A 17,737-nucleotide genomic window follows, 5' to 3' on the forward strand; every position below is an offset into this window, starting at 1 on the left:
TAATATCTTTGTACTATTTTACATCGAGTGTAATGTTTGTTTGTATTTTTTATTCAGTATTTATAAAAAAAACTGCTGAAATTGTCATTTAAAAATCGTTATCGGTATTCGATTGAACCTGGCTATCAATAAAATCCACTATGACATCATTCCAAAGCATAACGGAGCAAACAAACACCTTTTTAAAGACTGATAGCTGGAAAGGTCACTTACATCAAAACAGCTTCTTTTGGCCTTCCTGCTTTGATGAACTCGATCTCAGCTTCGCTAAATTTACCCTAAAAAAGGAAAACAGCACGGTTACTTTTCGGATTAATTTAATGGTGATCATGGCGAGCGTGAAGAAAACGGTACCTCGTCTTCCAGAAACATGGCGTTCTTCAGATGGATTTCCGGGATCTTCTGCTTCATGGAGAGTCGGGCCAGCTCGAAGGCGAACTCGAACGATCTGCGAGGAGAAATTTACGATTTCAGAAGCGTAAAAAATGGTGAAAAATAACTGTAGAAGGTACCAATTGTATCGGACGTCTTTAAAAGCTGTAGCATGAAATTTTCCCTTCACGCGATTAAGGAGACCCAAACCTGTTCCAGCATCACACAAAATGCACAAATCCAGCTTCATGAAGATCTGCTTTACATGGGTTGGATGTGTGTGGAAGATCTTGAGTGGCCTCCTATTCTGCTCCAATACCTTTGGGATGAAAATGCCACTCCACTCCTCCTTACCTACATCAGAACTTGACTTTCTAATGCCCCTTTGTGGCTGAATTAAATCTTACAAATCTCCACAGAATCTAGTGGAACATCTTCCCAGAAACTACAAGTGATTTATAGCTTGTATACATTTCCGTACCGATTTTCAGCTGCAAACTCAATTGCGTCCCCCAGCAGGCCAAACTTGTTGAGAAGTTTCACGGCGGTCTCTCCTCCCAGACTCTTGGCCCACAGGTAGACCACTTGCTTGTGGGCGCTGGCCGCCCCGTGGCTTTTAGAAACCTGAAGAATACACGATAATATGTAGTTCCTTAATAAAATCCCTGTACACAAAGCCAGCTTCATGAAGCTCTGCTTTCCATGTGTGTGGAATTAATTATTTGATAGTTGATTGCTGGAATTATTGGCAAAAATCCATACCGATAGTTTTTCCAGGTTGCGTTATACAGTGCACGAGCAGCCTCTAGAGGCGAATCAACGATGCCACATGTTGTTTATTGTGTCATTTTTTCACGTTTTTTGGATGGAATTGTTTTCATTTATTTTGAGTGTTATTTCTTTGTTTCAGTTTGAATGCATCTGGAGTGTTCTGCTGTAGACGCGCGTACCCTATACGCTTCCTCCCACATCTCGTTTGTCCCATACATGTTGACCGCCGATTTCCAGTCCTTGCCCTGAATGTAGTGATGCTCAGCCTCTGAGAATCTTCCCTCGACTTCCAGCTCCTTAAAGAAACGCATCAAGACCATCATCGATTATAACAAAAATAACGTCAAGCTGGGAAAAAAAAAAAGCCCCAGACCACCTTACTTTGGCCAAGTGAAGATGCGTCTCCTGAAGCAGCTCTTTGTGGTGTTTGGCGACCAGACGGATCATGTCGTCGTAGAGCTTCTTCTTCTTGTACATAGTGATCGCCATGTCGGGCTCGCCGACGGTGCAGAAGAGTCTGGGAGAAGAAACAGAAGAATACGAGTGGATTGTATATACAATACAGGGTATATAGTTTGTAGACACCTGACCAGATGTTTACTATCTGCTCCTTTCTCACCATCCCATTTCACATTTACCCACACTCCGCTCCACTTTGAAGATGTTCGTGGAGATTTCTGAGATTTCATTCATCCACAAGAGCGTTAATAAAGTCAGGAACTGATGCAGATGAAGTAAGAAGGTCATATATATATATATATATATATATATATATATATATATATATATATATATATATATATATATATATATATATATATGTATAGTATCATGGTGTATATACCTTTCAGCTTCTTTGTACTTCTCGTCCTTCTCTAGCTCGAGAGCCCGATTGATGTAAAGAGCAGACACCTCGTCTTGGGTCATGCACTTCACAGCAAGCTAAATTTATTTATTTTTTTCCAAAAAGGGGTTTAAAAAAAAACAACTTCAGATTTCATACACAATAATGTAATGATATATTCAGAAGATATTCAGGTCTCTTGCCTTGTGGGCTTGCTCCCATCTCCCTGCTTCAGCGTACATGTCAATGGCGTCTTTGATATGTCCTCCTTTCACAAAGAGGCGCTCTGCTACCTGCAAACATGACGGAAACTGAATCCGTACACCTGTAGGCGTAGCTGGTGATATTCTTGCTTTGGTCTTCACCAAATATGGAGGGAGGTGTACATGATGATCAAACATCTCCCTGTTCTCAAAACGTGCCAGCCAAAATCTTGCTCCATATTCAATTAGCAAAGAAGGAACTTTTTTTCCTTAGCGTTTTCTGATTGTGACATCACGGAAAATAAACATCATTACATCATCTATCTCTTGTTTGTTCGTCTTTTTTATCTCTGAGCACTCAAAGTGAATTTGTTGGGAGTTGTGAAGATTCAAACCGATTGCGAATGCGCCCACATTTTTTTTGGAAATGGCCTTATAACCCCTGCTAGCTTCATAAACACAAACGGTTCATTCTCTGAGGTCATTTCTTTTCTCCTTGGCATGATATCAGAACATACCCGAGTGCTCCAGAACACCAAAGTGATGAAAATTTTATTATTATTCAGTAATTACAGGTGAGCTACAGTAGGGGGCTGCCCCCCCGACCCCCCACCCCCATTTTTTCTGATGTAAATATGTTTCGAGGGAAGTTATTACTTACAGGTCTTAAAAAAATGACCATACAAAACTTTTATGATTCAGGAAAAGTCTAGTTTTAGATTTTTAGTCTATTTATTAAAACCTCAATACTCTCATAATGACTGTTTCTTGTTTCTGAACATCAAGTTACCTTCAAATACCTTAAAAACACTGGAATCTGTTATGTTGTTAAAGACCGCACAATTAGTATTTAGACCTTGATGACTGACAACTAAGTGTACTTACTTTTTCACAGCCATCACAAGTGTCAGTGTCTCTTATCAATTAAAAGGAATAAAGATGGCACATGCCTTTTCTTCTACTCCATTTGTGCTTCTCTTACCTCATATTCCTGTAACGAAGAGAAATGCTGAGCGATCTTGAAGTAGTACTTGGTTGAAGATTTGTCCTCCTGCAACTCCACGATGTGCAGCGCTTTCTTCCACTGCCGCGCCCCGATCGCTGCTTCTACAGCTTTGGATCCGCACCTTCATCAAAAAATAAAAGGGTTTATATCCGTAAGACGTGTTGGTCATCAAAAGTCCAAACCAACCGTGTGCTTTATGAAGTGCACAAAGCCAGCTCCATGAAGATCTGCTTTCCATTGGTTGGATGTAAGTGAAACCCCAGAGCTCCTCACTTCCTCACCTACATCACTACCCGACTTCACTATCGCCCCTTGTGGATGAATGAAATCTACACAAAATCTAGTGGAACATCTTTTGGGAAGCGTCCACAAACTTTTGCCTTATAGCGTATACAGAAGAGAAGAGCTAACAATCGAGAAATCTCTGGATCTGTTTCAGCGAGCCAGTCGTGAGGTGACAGAGGTGAGGGACTCCAGGAAGGAACCTTGTGAGGAACCAGAGTCAAATCGAAACCCCCATGTTCATCTGGGTGACACGGAATTAAAAAATCTTCTTCATCAACTGATCCGTCAATTGTCAATGTGGAGAAAATTTCTGTCTCTAAAACCCCCAAAAAGACCTGAACGCTCTCAGCTCTCATTGCTGGAGAAGTGCTCTTACCCGGCCTCGATGTAATGATTCACTGCGGCGTCCATGAGCTTCTGCTGGACCAGATAGTCGCCCCAGGCCTCCTCGAGCTTCACTACTTCGGATGGAAAGGCTGCACGTGCTAGCTCCACAGCTGCAGGAACGGACGGTACCTTTATTATGAGAATATCGTTATACTGTATGAATCTGAGAACGTGTCTGCGTGCGTTTACCCTTTTTGAAGGCGTTGCCTTTGCGGTAACAATCCAGGGCTCGCTGGTGATTATTGGTCCTCTGGAACAGGTCACCTGCCTGGAGGAGATAAATCATTTTATACATATACATACATTATATATATATATATATATATATATATATATATATATATATATATATATATATATAATATTTTGCACAGTTTGAAAAATTACCGTCAGATTTTACGAAATAAATGCGCGATTTTAGAAGAAGATTGCTAAACTGACTCACCCTCTCGTAGAACTCCTCTTTGATGAGAGCCGAGGTGATGCGGGAGACGATGCTGCTGGACAGGAGCTCGTCCCTGTTCATAGCCAACCAGGCGGCTTTGGCTGGAAGCCCCGCCTTCAGGTAAAAGTTCACCGCCCCGACGTAGTCTCCTTCGCGCTCCTTCATTTCGCCGGCTTTCTCATTCTGCTTGGTCTCGATCAGCCAGGCGGAGTATCTGCGACGCAATTCGGCGACCTCTGGATGACCCTGAAAAGAAAAGAAAAACAGACATAGAAGGAACATGGGCGAAATTTTGCTTGTTTTTTGAGCATCTCAATCCACATTGAGGCTCCATTTGCTCTTATTATGAGCTCCATTAGAAGAAGGGAAGATGTTTCCACTAGAATTTGCGATTTTGTTCAGACACAAGTCTGATGGATCCAACCAATGGAAAGCAGATCTTCATGAAGCTGGATGGAGCAGGTTTTGGTTTCATAGTTCAAGTGAAGGGAAAATTTGATGCCTGTATGATAAAATATAGTTGTCATACTCAAAATATATCCATCTGAAGGACAAAATGTCCAATAAAAGTGTCTAAACCTGGAGGACAAAGCGTCTGTGCCAATGCAGGAAGCATCTAATCGTCATCGTTCTATCCAGAATCCTTTGCTTACCTTCACTTCTGCTACAGCGATACATTCGTCCCACATTTGAAGCTCTTGGTACATGTCCATCGCCTCGTTGACTGCGTTCTGCGAAAAGATCACAAGATCATTTTTTCACGCATGGCCATTTTGAACCATTTGAGTCGCGGTATCATGTCCCAACCACGGTCTCTTTTTGTTTTATTTTTATTTTCCGAAAAACGGTTAAAAAATATGATATTTTTCAGCTACAAAAGATGTTAGAAATACTTTTATCCAGATTTTATTTGCATTTTTTTTTCTTCGACAGAAAGATTTAGATTCTGCCTTATTTTTTGTATGTTTTTGTTAAAATTCAGATACATTTTTAAAATTGTTTTTTAAAAAAATGAATAAACATTTTATTAGTTGGTAAAAGAAGGAAAATCAAACAATACTAAAAAAGTGGTTTTAATTGATTTAATAAGTTTTCCATTTTTATTTGAATGAGTTATATATATGAAAGACATTTAATGTTCTGGTGTGTTATTTATACCATTTGTATACAAAAAACAAAAAACGCTTTTTTTTCCAAAATTAAAAAAGGTTTTCTAATTAATCACCTTTAAATCCGGACAGATATGTAACTCCATGAAAAAAAAATATATTAATTATACAATAAAAAATGATCAGCATATTTTTTTAATTGTTTGAAAATAAAAAAGAAATGTAAAAAAAAGAAAAAAAAAGAAATTACTAATAAATTTTATTTTTTTACATTTATTTATATGATTTATATATATATATTTATATGTAATAATAATAATAATAGGACCTTATTCACCTGTTCCAGGTAGAACATCTCGGAGAGTTTGTAGTTCTTATCGAGCATCGCTAATTGCGCTTTGACTTGATAGTGTTCTCTCCCGTCTCCGCCCTGGAACGCCGGAAACACGGGGCACTCGCATGGTGTAAATAATAATACTAATAATCCTATGTTTTTTTGGGGCTCGGAAATATACGTACGTATTCCTTTGAGATGGAATCGACGGTTTGGTTGGTCTTGCTCAGAAAGCGCGCCTTGGACACATTGCCCAGAGCTGCGAAGCACCTGAAGAGTAATAAAAGATGATTATTATTATTACAAGTATTATTACTCATGCAACTGAGCAGTGATGGGGTTAAGGGCCATGTTTGGGGGCCCCAGGAATGGCAGCTTGGTATGGCTGGGATTTGAACTCACAACCTTCGGATCTATTTACATTCGCTGTATTTAGAAGAAGCCAAACTCATTGCATAAATGAGCAGGCGAGGGTTAGGGGTCTTGCTCAAGGGCCCAACAGTGAGAGCTTAGATTGAACCTGGCACTGGGATTTGAACCCATGACCTTCCAGCGAAGGAGCGAAGTACAGGAGCAAAAAGTATTTATATGTGGATTGATAGTTAGCATGCGTTTCGATCGGTTCTTTCTTCTCACCTTCTGGAAGGCTTTTTCAGCCCCAGGTAAAGATCTACATACTTTATACAGGACGGTTTCAGATACGGGTACTTACAGAAATACAGTTCTGGAACAGAAATAAAATGGAGCTCCTAATGGAAAAGTCCTAATGAGTAAACAGGAGTATCATGGAGGTCATGAAGGTCGGGTTAATTGAGATATTGAGATGTTCCTCACCTCTGTGCGATGTGCAGTTCCTGTGCCTCCAGAGACAGTTTGCTCAGCGTCTTCCACATGGCTTCGGTCTCGGCACACATTTCCAGGGTCTCTAAGAACGCTGTGGCTCTGAACCCATGTGGAGAGAAAAAAAATAAAATCAAAAATAAAATTAAATAACATTTTACGATGCAAGACACAATTTAACTTTAACGTTTAAAAAACATTACCAATGGAAGTTTCCACGTATCTGTACTTTACCAAGTCAAATAAGTCAAATATCGTACTTTTTGCGAAATCAGTCGTTCCTTTTCATTCATAAGCGGATAAAAACCGTAACTGGTCAAACAATCAGCAATCAACCAATCAGGTTCGAGTGCAAAATCTGTTTTGTTTGATTTAATATCATTCTATTAGTAGTGCAAATTATTTTTACTATAATGCAGTAAACTAATTTTAGATCCGAATGCGATTTTTGTTTATGTTATAAAATAAGAAGTCCTGAACTTTTACGCGATTTGCCGTAATGTGGAAAATGATTCGGGTTAACTCACCTGTAAAAATCTCCATCGTCAATGGCTGTTCCGAACTCGATCAGTCCTTCGTCCAGCGTATAGGAGACCGTGTTCACACCTTCCGACGCGATCACTTCGGTCCTGCCGTTCGCCCGTTCCAAATCCACGATATCTCCCTGCAAAAACCCCCAAAAAACAACAAAATAAATTCCTGTTTCAAGTGTTTCCTTTAATCTTCTTTAAACCTGGGGTAGAGCCTTAGCGACCGGATCCTACACAAAGTCACGCAGAACTACAACACTTCCAGTCGTGTGGAAGTTCTACAGTTTAATGTGTCAGGAACTAAAAATGAAAAGCTGTGTGTGGAAAAACCACATCCCTACTTGCTTCCAGAGGAATTAAGAGCCTAAGTAAATGCTACTGCTAATCAAATGCCCTTGATTAATTGATCATTAAGCTCAAGTCTGGAGCTTTCTGGAGCATTCAGGTGTCATGCCATGGAGGAAAAACATCAGAAGACATCATCAGAGAAGTTGTTGCTGGCCAGCAAACTGGGAAGGGGTTATAAGGCCATTTCCAAACCTCATGATTCTATAATGAGGAAGATGTGGAAAAATATACAAAATTCAAAGAGGGTGTTCTATAAGTTCATCCAGTGGTGACAGAGGGAAGGAAAAACTCCTTGAGATGGCATGAGGAAGAAACCCTGAGAGGAACCAGAGTTATAAAGGCTCATCTTTTCTACTTCATCACCACATTTCTAGCTTGAACAAACACCAGCTTAGGCTGAAAAGGGTAATAAAGATCTCTAAAAAGCAAAGACAGCACAAGAAAGATCTACCTTCTCATTCGCGGTAGAAAGCTTCTGGTATAGCAGCTATAAGTATGAACACCTTTAGCTCTCATCAAGTTTTAATTAGTTTGCAAGTCTGAAGCAATGAAGGATCATGCAGAGTAAAAAAGAGACCAGAAATGATCCTAGAGAAGCACTTGTTGCTGGCCAGCAAATTAGGAAGGGGTTATAAGGCCATTTCCCATACCAAACACATTTTTCACTCGATATGAAAGAGACTCACTTTTAAGGGGAGCATGGTGACTTTTTCTGGACTGTCGATATTGTACCACACACACAGGTTGCTGCGGTTCTGAGCCACCACCACGTCGCTGCCTGGAACCCACTGCACGTAGGAGCAGAAGCTCAGCACTGTGGTTTTCACGCCGCTCTCAATGTCGAACAGGTTCAGCTGTAACAGAGAAAGTGCGCCAGCAAGAGGTAAGTGGTTTCCACAAGGCTCTTGAAGAGTTAAAACCCTTAAATCGTACCCGTAACTTCTTGTCACGGAAGAGCAGCTTGCGCCCCGTCTCGTTCAGTTCCAGCCAGTCGATCTTCAAGTCGTGACTGACGGTCCCGAGGTTGTAACCGAGAGCCAGGTCCACTAAACAAATAGGGAACGTTAATTTATTCAAATGCCTGAAGTAGTGTGAATTAGAACTGATTTTAGATGGAGCTGTTGGAGGTGTTCTGCACATGGACCATGTGGTTCCTCCTCGAACAAACAAAAATCAGTGTCTGATTGCAGGTGTCTCACCTACGGCGATGGTTTTGATGTCGATTAGGTAGGCTAACTTTTTGTTATCATCCACTCCTCTTTGCCTTCTCTCGTTCAGACGGACACTACACACACACAAACAGAATGCCATCATGGATAACCATTTTATTTTGGAAGTGGTGAAAACCCTCAGTCAATCCAGATTAAACTACAGAGTGTCTGTTACATTTTTCCATTTTACACCATAGTCAGTCGCTTCACCTGATTAGATGAGGGTTCATAAATTCGGTGCGGACCGATCCTAAGATTTCGTTCTTGCCGTACTCCACCAAGGTCAGCTCTCCTGCGTTGAACACCATGCACACCTGCTCCAAAACAAAACCTTTAGTCTTTTTATACGACTCAAACACGTAAAAAAGTTATTATAGGTACTAATAAACGTACGGATTCGTTTTCGAAGAAGAACTTCTCGTTCCCTCCGGACCCCTGCCATGCCACCTGCACCAGACAAACATTTCATTAGCTCTCAAAAATATGCTCATCCAAATGTATTGGGGAATGGCAGAAAGAACTTTGAGGTGAAGACATCTGGGATTTGAGGTGGAAAATGTGGTACTATGGTCAGTGTAAATAAACGAAAATAAAAAACATATATGATGAGAAACAGGTTGGGGCGAATTTGAAGAACTGGAGCAAAAAACATTCAAATGAGAAATAGAAAGAAAAACGGCCCCAGGAGTTAACCCCAATCTTTAATCGTTAATTAAATATTACTCGGAGTTTCCGAATATATAACGCCGCTCTATGTGAGCTGTAGTTGACGATACGTTTTCCGCCAGCCCGTTTGTATTGCGAAAAACTGTAGCGATATTCTCCTAACCTCGCTCAGTTTATTGGACACCAGATCACCCAGCAGGAGGGTATCAGAGGTGTGGGCCACCAAGTAGCGATCCCGCCCCATGATTTTCACTTCCTCAAACTCGTAGCCGTAATGAGACTTGAGCACCACTCGTGTGCCTGTGGGAAGGTTCTTCACAATCACCTGCATAAAGAGGGATTTGTTGGTTTATTGGTTATCTGGCAACCAATTTCAGAATTAAGCTAATACATTTATATGCTAAATGAATAACACAATTAAAACAAAAACAAAAAAACCTACCTGGCTCAAGCCGACGTATGTCATCTCGAATTTGTTCTTGTAGATGCTCCTGCGAAGGCAGCAATCGAACTGCTCAACTCCTCCACACAGTGTACCCTAATGGTCAAACATCAAGCCATGAACATCCTCTTGTTTCCTCTTTGGAGCTTTCTCAAGGCTTAATCTAGGACCTGGAGAAGTCCTACAGGAAATGAGGATCAGCTATTCTACAAATATAACTCCCCCTTGCCACTTTGGAACTCGGCCCTAAACCGTTAAAATTGATAATTGCTTCTGTCCCCCTTTTGCTCGCCCAGACCTGCCTGACCCATTCTGATTCCCTGATGAAATTTCCCTGATTCCCTAATTCCTTGATGAAGTCTGATGATGATTCCCTGATCAATTGGAAACCACTTGCTGTGGAAGGCTCCACCTGAACAGCCTGGAGATACTGTAAGGGGTTCCACTCAAAAATGCGAACAGTTCTGCTACAATGGTCTAGCACTACATCAGTGAAGTTACCTCCTGAAGTCTCAGGGAGTTTTTCCCTCACCACCCTCACCTCTGGTTTGGTCATTAGGGATAAACTCAAAGGGGCAAATTTATCAAATGGCTAACATTGGCTCTAGAAAACGATATTGAAGGTAAACATGGAAACACTTTGCTAGTGAATTCTAGCAGTTTTGAATAGAAATAAAACACGTTAATAACAAAAAAGCTAGACGCACCACGCAGAGCCTTGAGCCATCTTTCTTCCAGGCCAGAGCCGTGACGGTGTAGAGGTTAGGAATTTCCTTGGGGGCAGCTTCGTCCCAAGCACCTCTTCGCGTGTTCCAGTTTAAAACCCTCAACCTGGATGAAAACAAATGTTGATTCGTCTCGAAGAAGCCATACACATTCAAACTGCTGATACGATTCCAAATCTCAGAGGTCTTTTGGGGTGCCTTACCTGTCGTAACTCCCCAAAACCACAGATTGTCCACTGGGGTTAGCTGCTGCGACGGTGAACTCCTTTTCGGAGTGATCGCGGCTGTAGTCGAACGTCTGCAGGACTTGTCCTTCCTTCCCGTACGCTACGATCTTCTTATCGCACCCGGCAACGATGATGCTGTGGCTTCCCCAAGCCAGAGCATACGGTGGGCAGGGGTGAGTCAGCAATTTCCCCTGAAGGCCATTTTGTTACGTGTGAACAGGGTTTCTAGACATTTTTTATTTCAAACTTCTAGACTCAAATATGCAGATTTCCCTGAAGATTTTTAAGACGCCAACCCATGTTTGATGCACAGCGTTTTAATAAAACTGCGATTTTGTAAATCCTACAAAACAGAACTAAAGTCCATTAACAAAAACACATTTAGACCATGTCCAGACTGCTACGTTTTTATTTGAATACGCATATTTTTCTCTTCGTTTGGACCTTCCGCCCCACGCTGAGGCGGAATTTTCAGTGAAAAACAGTGTCTCCGCCCCCAAAACGAATCTGGAACCCAATCCGGAAAGTACTCGGATTAAATTACCAAAAATGCGTAGGAAACCTGTGTAAATGGTTGTTTGTGTGTAAAACGATGCGTCCGGTCTTTGAGTCTGCGTTTACGATACCTGGGAATCCCCGGAGCCTTCGTCGTCTAAGAAATAGCGTACAACGGTCCCGTCGGCGTGTCCCGAGAGGATTCCTTTCTCTGAAACGCTGAAAGATAGAACATGTTGTGTTGACAAAAGTATTGGGAAGCCTGATTTTTCCAGATTTTTCCAGTTCTTCGAAATCTTCCCTTCACTGCACTGGGAGACCCAAACCTGTTCCAGGATGCACAAAGCCATCTCCATTAAGATCTGCTTTCCGTGTGTAAGATCTTGAGTGGTCTGCTATAGAGCTCTGACCCTATTGACCACCTTTGGGAAGAATCGAACCGAGGCCTCCTCACTTCCTAACCTACATCAGTACCTGAGGTTCCTAGCGCCCCCTTGTGGTTGAATGAGATCTAACATATTTCCAATCAACAAATCTTCCCAGAATATTGGAGCTTATTATAAGAGCGAATGAAGACTAAATGAAACTCTTACTTTGAGGTTAATGAAACAACGTAGGAGTCTGTTCCGTAGATGCTGGACGATTTGTTGGTTTTCGTGTTGGCCACTCGGATCTGCGGTATCGGAAAAAAAATGTATTATTCAAATCATGGAGAACAAACAACAAACCCATGATACACACAGCTACTTACTTTCCCCTCGGCTAGTCCAAAAACAATGGAATTTTCCGCAGGCCAAAGCAGGCACGTCACAGCGCTCTGTAAAGCAATTTCGGTTACAATGGCTGATGATACGCGAAAGCGCCTACAATAAATACCGTAAACGGCTTACCGTCTGAACGAATTTGTTGCAGATCACTTTTTTGTCTCCCCTGTCACACAGAAAAACAGATTTTTTTAATAATTTTTTTTTTTAGGTCCTCGATCGAATCAGTGGATTCGCACGCCTGCTTACCATTCCGCTCCGATTTTGTACACGTACACGATGTTGTCCGTCTGAGCCATCGCGATTTTAGTGGAGTCTGGAGAAAATGCCATGGCTTTCACCATGTAGTTTTTCTTGCCGTACTGGAATGAAAAAAAGATACGCGTTTTAATTGCGTGGTCCAGAAATATCATACCGCACGTGAAAAACAAGCACACACGTATGTGGTATTGGAACAACGAGGCTGGTTCTTTTCTTTCCAGGTATATAATAAAGACATTTGGGTTTTGGGATGTAAAAATGGATCCGAGACGATACGAGGTGGTGTCAAAACGTTTCTAAACAAGCTCTGTTTACAAGAAAGTACGTGAACTTGAAGACTTCCCTTTTGAAGCACCTTCTGCGAAGCGAGGGCAGCGCCGAGTAGGATGAGTGAGATCGTGTGGATTGTTCACCAATGATCATTATGCACAAGTTGCTGAATGGTTTCGACATTTTTTGTGGTCGAGCTCGCTGAAGGAGTTCCTAATCCCAGCGAAGTTCTTTAGTGACATGACCAACACCTTCCACATTGAAGGAGTGAACGTCTCGCAATCCACCGTTTGAACAAGATTCCGAGAGCAGGAATGTAGAGGCCATACTAGAAAATGTAAGCAGCTCATGAGCATGAAGAATCAATGGGATTGAGTGGAATTCAAGGAGGAGCCAAAAAACTCCAGAACTAAGATGGAAAAAGCAAAAGCGTGGAGGAGGGAAGGATCTGCTCATGATCCATATAAGCTCGTCTGTGAAACATGATGAAGGTAGCATTGTTATCGAAAATGCTCTGGAGCCCAGACGATTAGAGTTCCACCATCTAAACACGGAAACTAAAATGAGAAACCCCTTCACATCTCCAAACCAAACGTCTTTAAGGTAAACAGGCCAAACTCACCTCACCGTTCCAATACTTTCAAAATCGTATTAAAGGGACATTTGAACACGTAATACATTGTAAAAATAAAATTTCAAATTTTTATTAATAAAATTTTATGCTTCATTGGAAGAGTTTCTTTGATGGTCAGGGGTTTGGTGTTTGGAGCAGATCTACACAGGGATTTACTTTAGAGTCGGCAGGTTTTGTAGAAAACTTGTCCCGTCTCTCGCCTTGTTCATCGTACAGCAGGACAACTCTTTCGACGGTGCACGCAGCGAACTTGGCATTGTTCGGAGCCCAGGCCATGCACGTCACCTTCGCAGCTCCTTCCTGCAACAAACCAATTAACCAATTAACAACGATAGCATTAATCAAGTATTTCCCATTTCCGACTGGTAAAAACCCAGAAAAAAAGCCACTCCTCCTCTGCGTTCAGGACGTGCTGCCAAAAGTATTTGGACACCTCTCTTCTCCCGGCCGTATGTCCTTCATCTTTTCCCCTTCGTTCTGCTCGATCTACAAAGCCAGCTTCATGAAGATATGAGTTGTACTTGGAAAGATCTTCCCTGCTAAAGATCTCAACCCCCCTGTTGAACACCTCTCTGAGGATGAAAACCTCCTCACCTTCTCACCTACATCAGTACCCGACTTGATGACGCAAACCCTGGTGGAACATCTTCCCAGAAGATCAGTCGATTCATCAATTCATCAACTAATTCATAAAAATAACATTAATGTAGTATGTGCCCAGATGTCGTAATTTCCCGTTTCTGACTAGTAAACACCTAAAAGGCCAAATGTATGTGGACACCTTTCTTCTCATATGTCCTTCATCTTTAAACGACCAAGATGTTTTTCCCCATCCTTCCCATCCAACACGTTACAGCACAAAGCAAGCTCAATGAGAATATACGAGTAGGACTTGTAAGATCTTTCGGCAGAAGATCTCAGACCCCCTGTTGAACACCACTGGCATGATGAAAACCTCCTCATCTTCTCACTGACATCAGTACCTGACTTGATTTCACCCCCTTGTCCATAAAAAAGTCCATAAAACCTGGTGGAACATCTTTCCAGAAGAATGGAGCTTGTTATAAGGGCAAATAAAGACCGGGATGTTCTCGAGATGCCTTCACAAATCTCAAGAACGTTTTATGAGCAGATGGACACATTTTTATTCTATATATAAAATCGTAAAATAACAGAAATACATCTCAGTGTGTGTGTGTGTGTGTGTGTGTGTGTGTGTGTGTGTGTGTGTGTGTGTGTGTTAGATAATATGAGCTTTACCTGTGGAGGAAGGAGCGTCTTCAGATGTTTCAGCTGCATGTTCTGAACTTTCTCTCTAAAAAATACACACACTTTATTCCATGTTAATAAAATAAACAATAAAATAAAACGTTTGTCGTGCAGAAAGAAAACATGACGTTCTCCAGTAGACGCCTGAGCGATGTCCTGGTTACCGTCGTCAAGGCGAACTGACGTCAAACGCGTCAAAACTACTTCTTCTTCTGCGAGCTTTAGAGCAAGTCTGCAGCGCCACCGAGTGGAGCACGACTGTACTGCAGCACAAATAAATCGGAAGAAAAAGAAAGAAAGAAAGAAAGAAAGAAAGAAAGAAAGAAAGAAAGAAAGAAAGAAAGAAAGAAAGAAAGAAAGAAAGAAAGAAATACAGTTGTGTTCAAAATTATTCAACCCCAATGCTGTAAATGGTTTTAGGGAATTTAGTGTACATTTGTAATTGTATTCAGAATGAAATCCTACAAGGACTTCTTAAAGAACCATATGCAACTAAAATGACATCAATTAGTTTTGTAATCAGGCACGTGCACAGGTAGGGCTCAACCTGTGCAGAGCACATGCCCTTTTTGCCCTTACACTCCGAAGTGCCCTTTTTTTGGTGGTGTTACTAAATAATCTTGATATAAAAAAAGGGAGGGGGGTGCCCTTTTTCAGTTTCAGCACATGCCCCTCAAAAGGTCTGTGCACGGCCCTGTTTGTAATACAGTAGTAAATGTTTCTTTTGTGAATTCTTCATTGACATAATTATTCAACCCCTTAAAGACTACCACTCTGAAGAACAGAGGTTCAATGAAGTGTTTTCAATCAGGTATTGAAAACACCTGTGGATATCAGGGAGCAGCAATAAAGCCTAATAAGCACCAATTAGGCAGCTTTAAAATGACTGTGATACTCAGCTCCTTCTAGACATTTACTGGTGTGGTTACAAACATGGTGAGGTCAAGAGAATGGTCCAGGAAGACAAGAGAACAGGTGATTACTCTTCACAGGAAGGGCAATGGCTATAAGAAGATTGCAAAGATGTTAAACATACCAAGAGACACCATAGGAAGCATCATTTGCAAATTCAAGGCAAAGGGCACTGTTGAAACGCTACCTGGTCGTGGCAGAAAGAAGATGCTGACTTCGACTGCTGTGCGCTACCTGAAGCGTAGAGTGGAGAAAAGTCCCCGTGTGACTGCTGAGGAACTGAGAAAAGATTTGTCAGATGTGGGTACTGAAGTTTCTGCTCAGACAATACGGCGCACCCTGCGTAATGAAGGCCTCCATGCCAGAACTCCCAGGCGCACCCCCTTGCTGTCCCCAAAGAATAAGAAGAGTCGACTGCAGTATGCCAAAAGTCATGTGGACAAACCACAGAAGTTTTGGGATAGTGTTCTGTGGACTGATGAAACAAAATTAGAACTGTTTGGGCCCATGGATCAACGCTATGTTTGGAGGAGGAAGAACAAGGCCTATGAAGAAAAGAACACCTTGCCTACTGTGAAGCATGGCGGGGGGTCAATCATGCTTTGGGGCTGTTTTGCTTCTGCAGGTACTGGGAAGCTTCAGCGTGTGCAAGGTACCATGAATTCTCTTCAGTACCAGGAGATATTGGATGACAATGTGATGCAGTCCGTCACAAACCTGAGGCTTGGAAGGCGTTGGACCTTTCAACAGGACAATGATCCCAAGCATACCTCCAAGTCCACTAGAGCATGGTTGCAGATTAAAGGCTGGAACATTTTGAAGTGGCCATCGCAGTCACCAGACTTAAATCCGATTGAGAACCTCTGGTGGGACTTAAAGAAAGCAGTTGCAGTGCAAGCCTAAGAATGTGACTGAACTGGAGGCTTTTGCCCATGATGAATGGGCGAAGATACCCGTAGATCGCTGCAAGACACTTGTGTCAAGCTATGCTTCACGTTTAAAAGCTGTTATTACTGTAAAAGGATGTTGTACTAAGTACTAAGATTGAATGTCACTTGGGGGTTGAATAAAACTGATAATGATGTGAGCTCAGAAAAGACATTTGTGGTTATTTCATTATAAATGTTATGTTATATTTGTCTGACCTACACGTGCCTCTTTGATTTAATTGTAAGCAGGATGACTGAATGATCATAATCAATGTCAAACCGACCAAAACAATCAATTTCAGTGGGGGTTGAATAATTTTGAACACAACTGTAGATAGATAGATAGATAGATAGATAGATAGATAGATAGATAGATAGATAGATAGATAGATAAAACAGACAGACAGACAGACAAAAGAAAGAAAGAAAGAAAGAAAGAAAGAAAGAAAGAAAGAAAGAAAGAAAGAAAGAGACTGACAGACAGACAGATGAAAGAAAGAAAGAAAGAAAGAAAGAAAGAAAGAGACTGACAGACAGACAGACGAAAGAAAGAAAGAAAGATAGATAGATAGATAGATAGATAGATAGATAGATAGATAGATAGATAGATAGAAGAAGAAAGAAAGAAAGAAAGAGATAGACAGACAGACAGACAGACAGACAAAAGAAAGAAACTGACAGACAGACAGACAGATTAAAGAAAGGACAGACAGATGATTAGATAGATAGATAGATAGATAGATAGATAGATAGATAGATAGATAGATAGATAGATCGATCGATCGATCGATCGACTGAACCTTTAGGGTTTGTGGAAGAAACTCAGTTTAAAGGCATGTTGATGGTGAACATACGAGTGGAAACTCCACCTCACCGTTACGTTCATGTCCTGAGACTTTTCCAGAAACAGATCAGAACTCATCGGTACACAGGTTCACTCTGGGTTTGGATCAGAACTCATCAGTACACACGTTCACTCTGGGTTTGGATCAGAACTCATCGGTACACAGGTTCACTCTGGGTTAGGATCAGAACTCATCAGTACACACGTTCACTCTGGGTTAGGATCAGAACTCATCGGTACACAGGTTCACTCTGGGTTAGGATCAGAACCCATCAGTACACAGGTTCACTCTGGGTTAGGATCAGAACCCATCAGTACACAGGTTCACTCTGGGTTAGGATCAGAACTCAGAGTAACTGCTCCAGTTTTTGGAAGGAGGTAAGATTTCCAGGTTAATCTCTAAACTGAATTTTTGGGAAAACTCACCTGGACTTTGGAGCCAATCAATAAAATTCTGCGATTTAGATGTGTTGCTCCTCCCCCTATGTGTAGCCCCGCCCACAGTTGAATTGACAGGGAAATAAATAGTATTTACTTTATCATATTTGTATTGGCTACTTATAAAGACTTCAACAACAGCAGCAACGTAATTATACTACTTTAATGAAAATTAT

At 41.4% G+C, this 17,737-nt stretch overlaps 1 protein-coding gene across 2 annotated transcripts in view; it reads right to left on the reverse strand.

Moving 5' to 3' along the window:
- Nucleotides 1-17,737, reverse strand: part of ift172 (intraflagellar transport 172) — a 31,895-nt gene that overhangs the window by 13,960 nt on the left and 198 nt on the right. The window contains exons 2-33 of one of the 2 annotated variants that reach the window (XM_046872710.1): nucleotides 14,430-14,484; nucleotides 13,326-13,469; nucleotides 12,254-12,366; nucleotides 12,131-12,170; nucleotides 11,992-12,057; nucleotides 11,834-11,913; nucleotides 11,372-11,459; nucleotides 10,722-10,936; nucleotides 10,501-10,624; nucleotides 9,794-9,889; nucleotides 9,515-9,676; nucleotides 9,079-9,132; nucleotides 8,896-8,999; nucleotides 8,674-8,759; nucleotides 8,408-8,520; nucleotides 8,161-8,328; nucleotides 7,124-7,260; nucleotides 6,591-6,698; nucleotides 5,942-6,026; nucleotides 5,760-5,852; nucleotides 4,967-5,044; nucleotides 4,314-4,559; nucleotides 4,058-4,136; nucleotides 3,858-3,978; nucleotides 3,173-3,317; nucleotides 2,191-2,280; nucleotides 1,988-2,085; nucleotides 1,525-1,660; nucleotides 1,323-1,439; nucleotides 854-996; nucleotides 355-448; nucleotides 214-278 (exon numbers count right to left, since the gene is read on the reverse strand). In XM_046872710.1, coding sequence (XP_046728666.1) covers nucleotides 214-278; nucleotides 355-448; nucleotides 854-996; nucleotides 1,323-1,439; nucleotides 1,525-1,660; nucleotides 1,988-2,085; nucleotides 2,191-2,280; nucleotides 3,173-3,317; nucleotides 3,858-3,978; nucleotides 4,058-4,136; nucleotides 4,314-4,559; nucleotides 4,967-5,044; nucleotides 5,760-5,852; nucleotides 5,942-6,026; nucleotides 6,591-6,698; nucleotides 7,124-7,260; nucleotides 8,161-8,328; nucleotides 8,408-8,520; nucleotides 8,674-8,759; nucleotides 8,896-8,999; nucleotides 9,079-9,132; nucleotides 9,515-9,676; nucleotides 9,794-9,889; nucleotides 10,501-10,624; nucleotides 10,722-10,936; nucleotides 11,372-11,459; nucleotides 11,834-11,913; nucleotides 11,992-12,057; nucleotides 12,131-12,170; nucleotides 12,254-12,366; nucleotides 13,326-13,469; nucleotides 14,430-14,468 — 3,527 coding nt within the window. In that variant the 5' untranslated portion in view covers nucleotides 14,469-14,484. Of the gene's footprint in view, nucleotides 1-213; nucleotides 279-354; nucleotides 449-853; nucleotides 997-1,322; nucleotides 1,440-1,524; nucleotides 1,661-1,987; nucleotides 2,086-2,190; nucleotides 2,281-3,172; nucleotides 3,318-3,857; nucleotides 3,979-4,057; nucleotides 4,137-4,313; nucleotides 4,560-4,966; nucleotides 5,045-5,759; nucleotides 5,853-5,941; nucleotides 6,027-6,590; nucleotides 6,699-7,123; nucleotides 7,261-8,160; nucleotides 8,329-8,407; nucleotides 8,521-8,673; nucleotides 8,760-8,895; nucleotides 9,000-9,078; nucleotides 9,133-9,514; nucleotides 9,677-9,793; nucleotides 9,890-10,500; nucleotides 10,625-10,721; nucleotides 10,937-11,371; nucleotides 11,460-11,833; nucleotides 11,914-11,991; nucleotides 12,058-12,130; nucleotides 12,171-12,253; nucleotides 12,367-13,325; nucleotides 13,470-14,429; nucleotides 14,634-17,737 lie in introns of those variants that run through there. The other variant, XM_046872711.1, reaches the window with a different exon arrangement.

Source organism: Silurus meridionalis, chromosome 18 (genome assembly GCF_014805685.1).
Source record: "Silurus meridionalis isolate SWU-2019-XX chromosome 18, ASM1480568v1, whole genome shotgun sequence".
In the NCBI taxonomy this organism is placed as follows: domain Eukaryota; kingdom Metazoa; phylum Chordata; class Actinopteri; order Siluriformes; family Siluridae; genus Silurus; species Silurus meridionalis.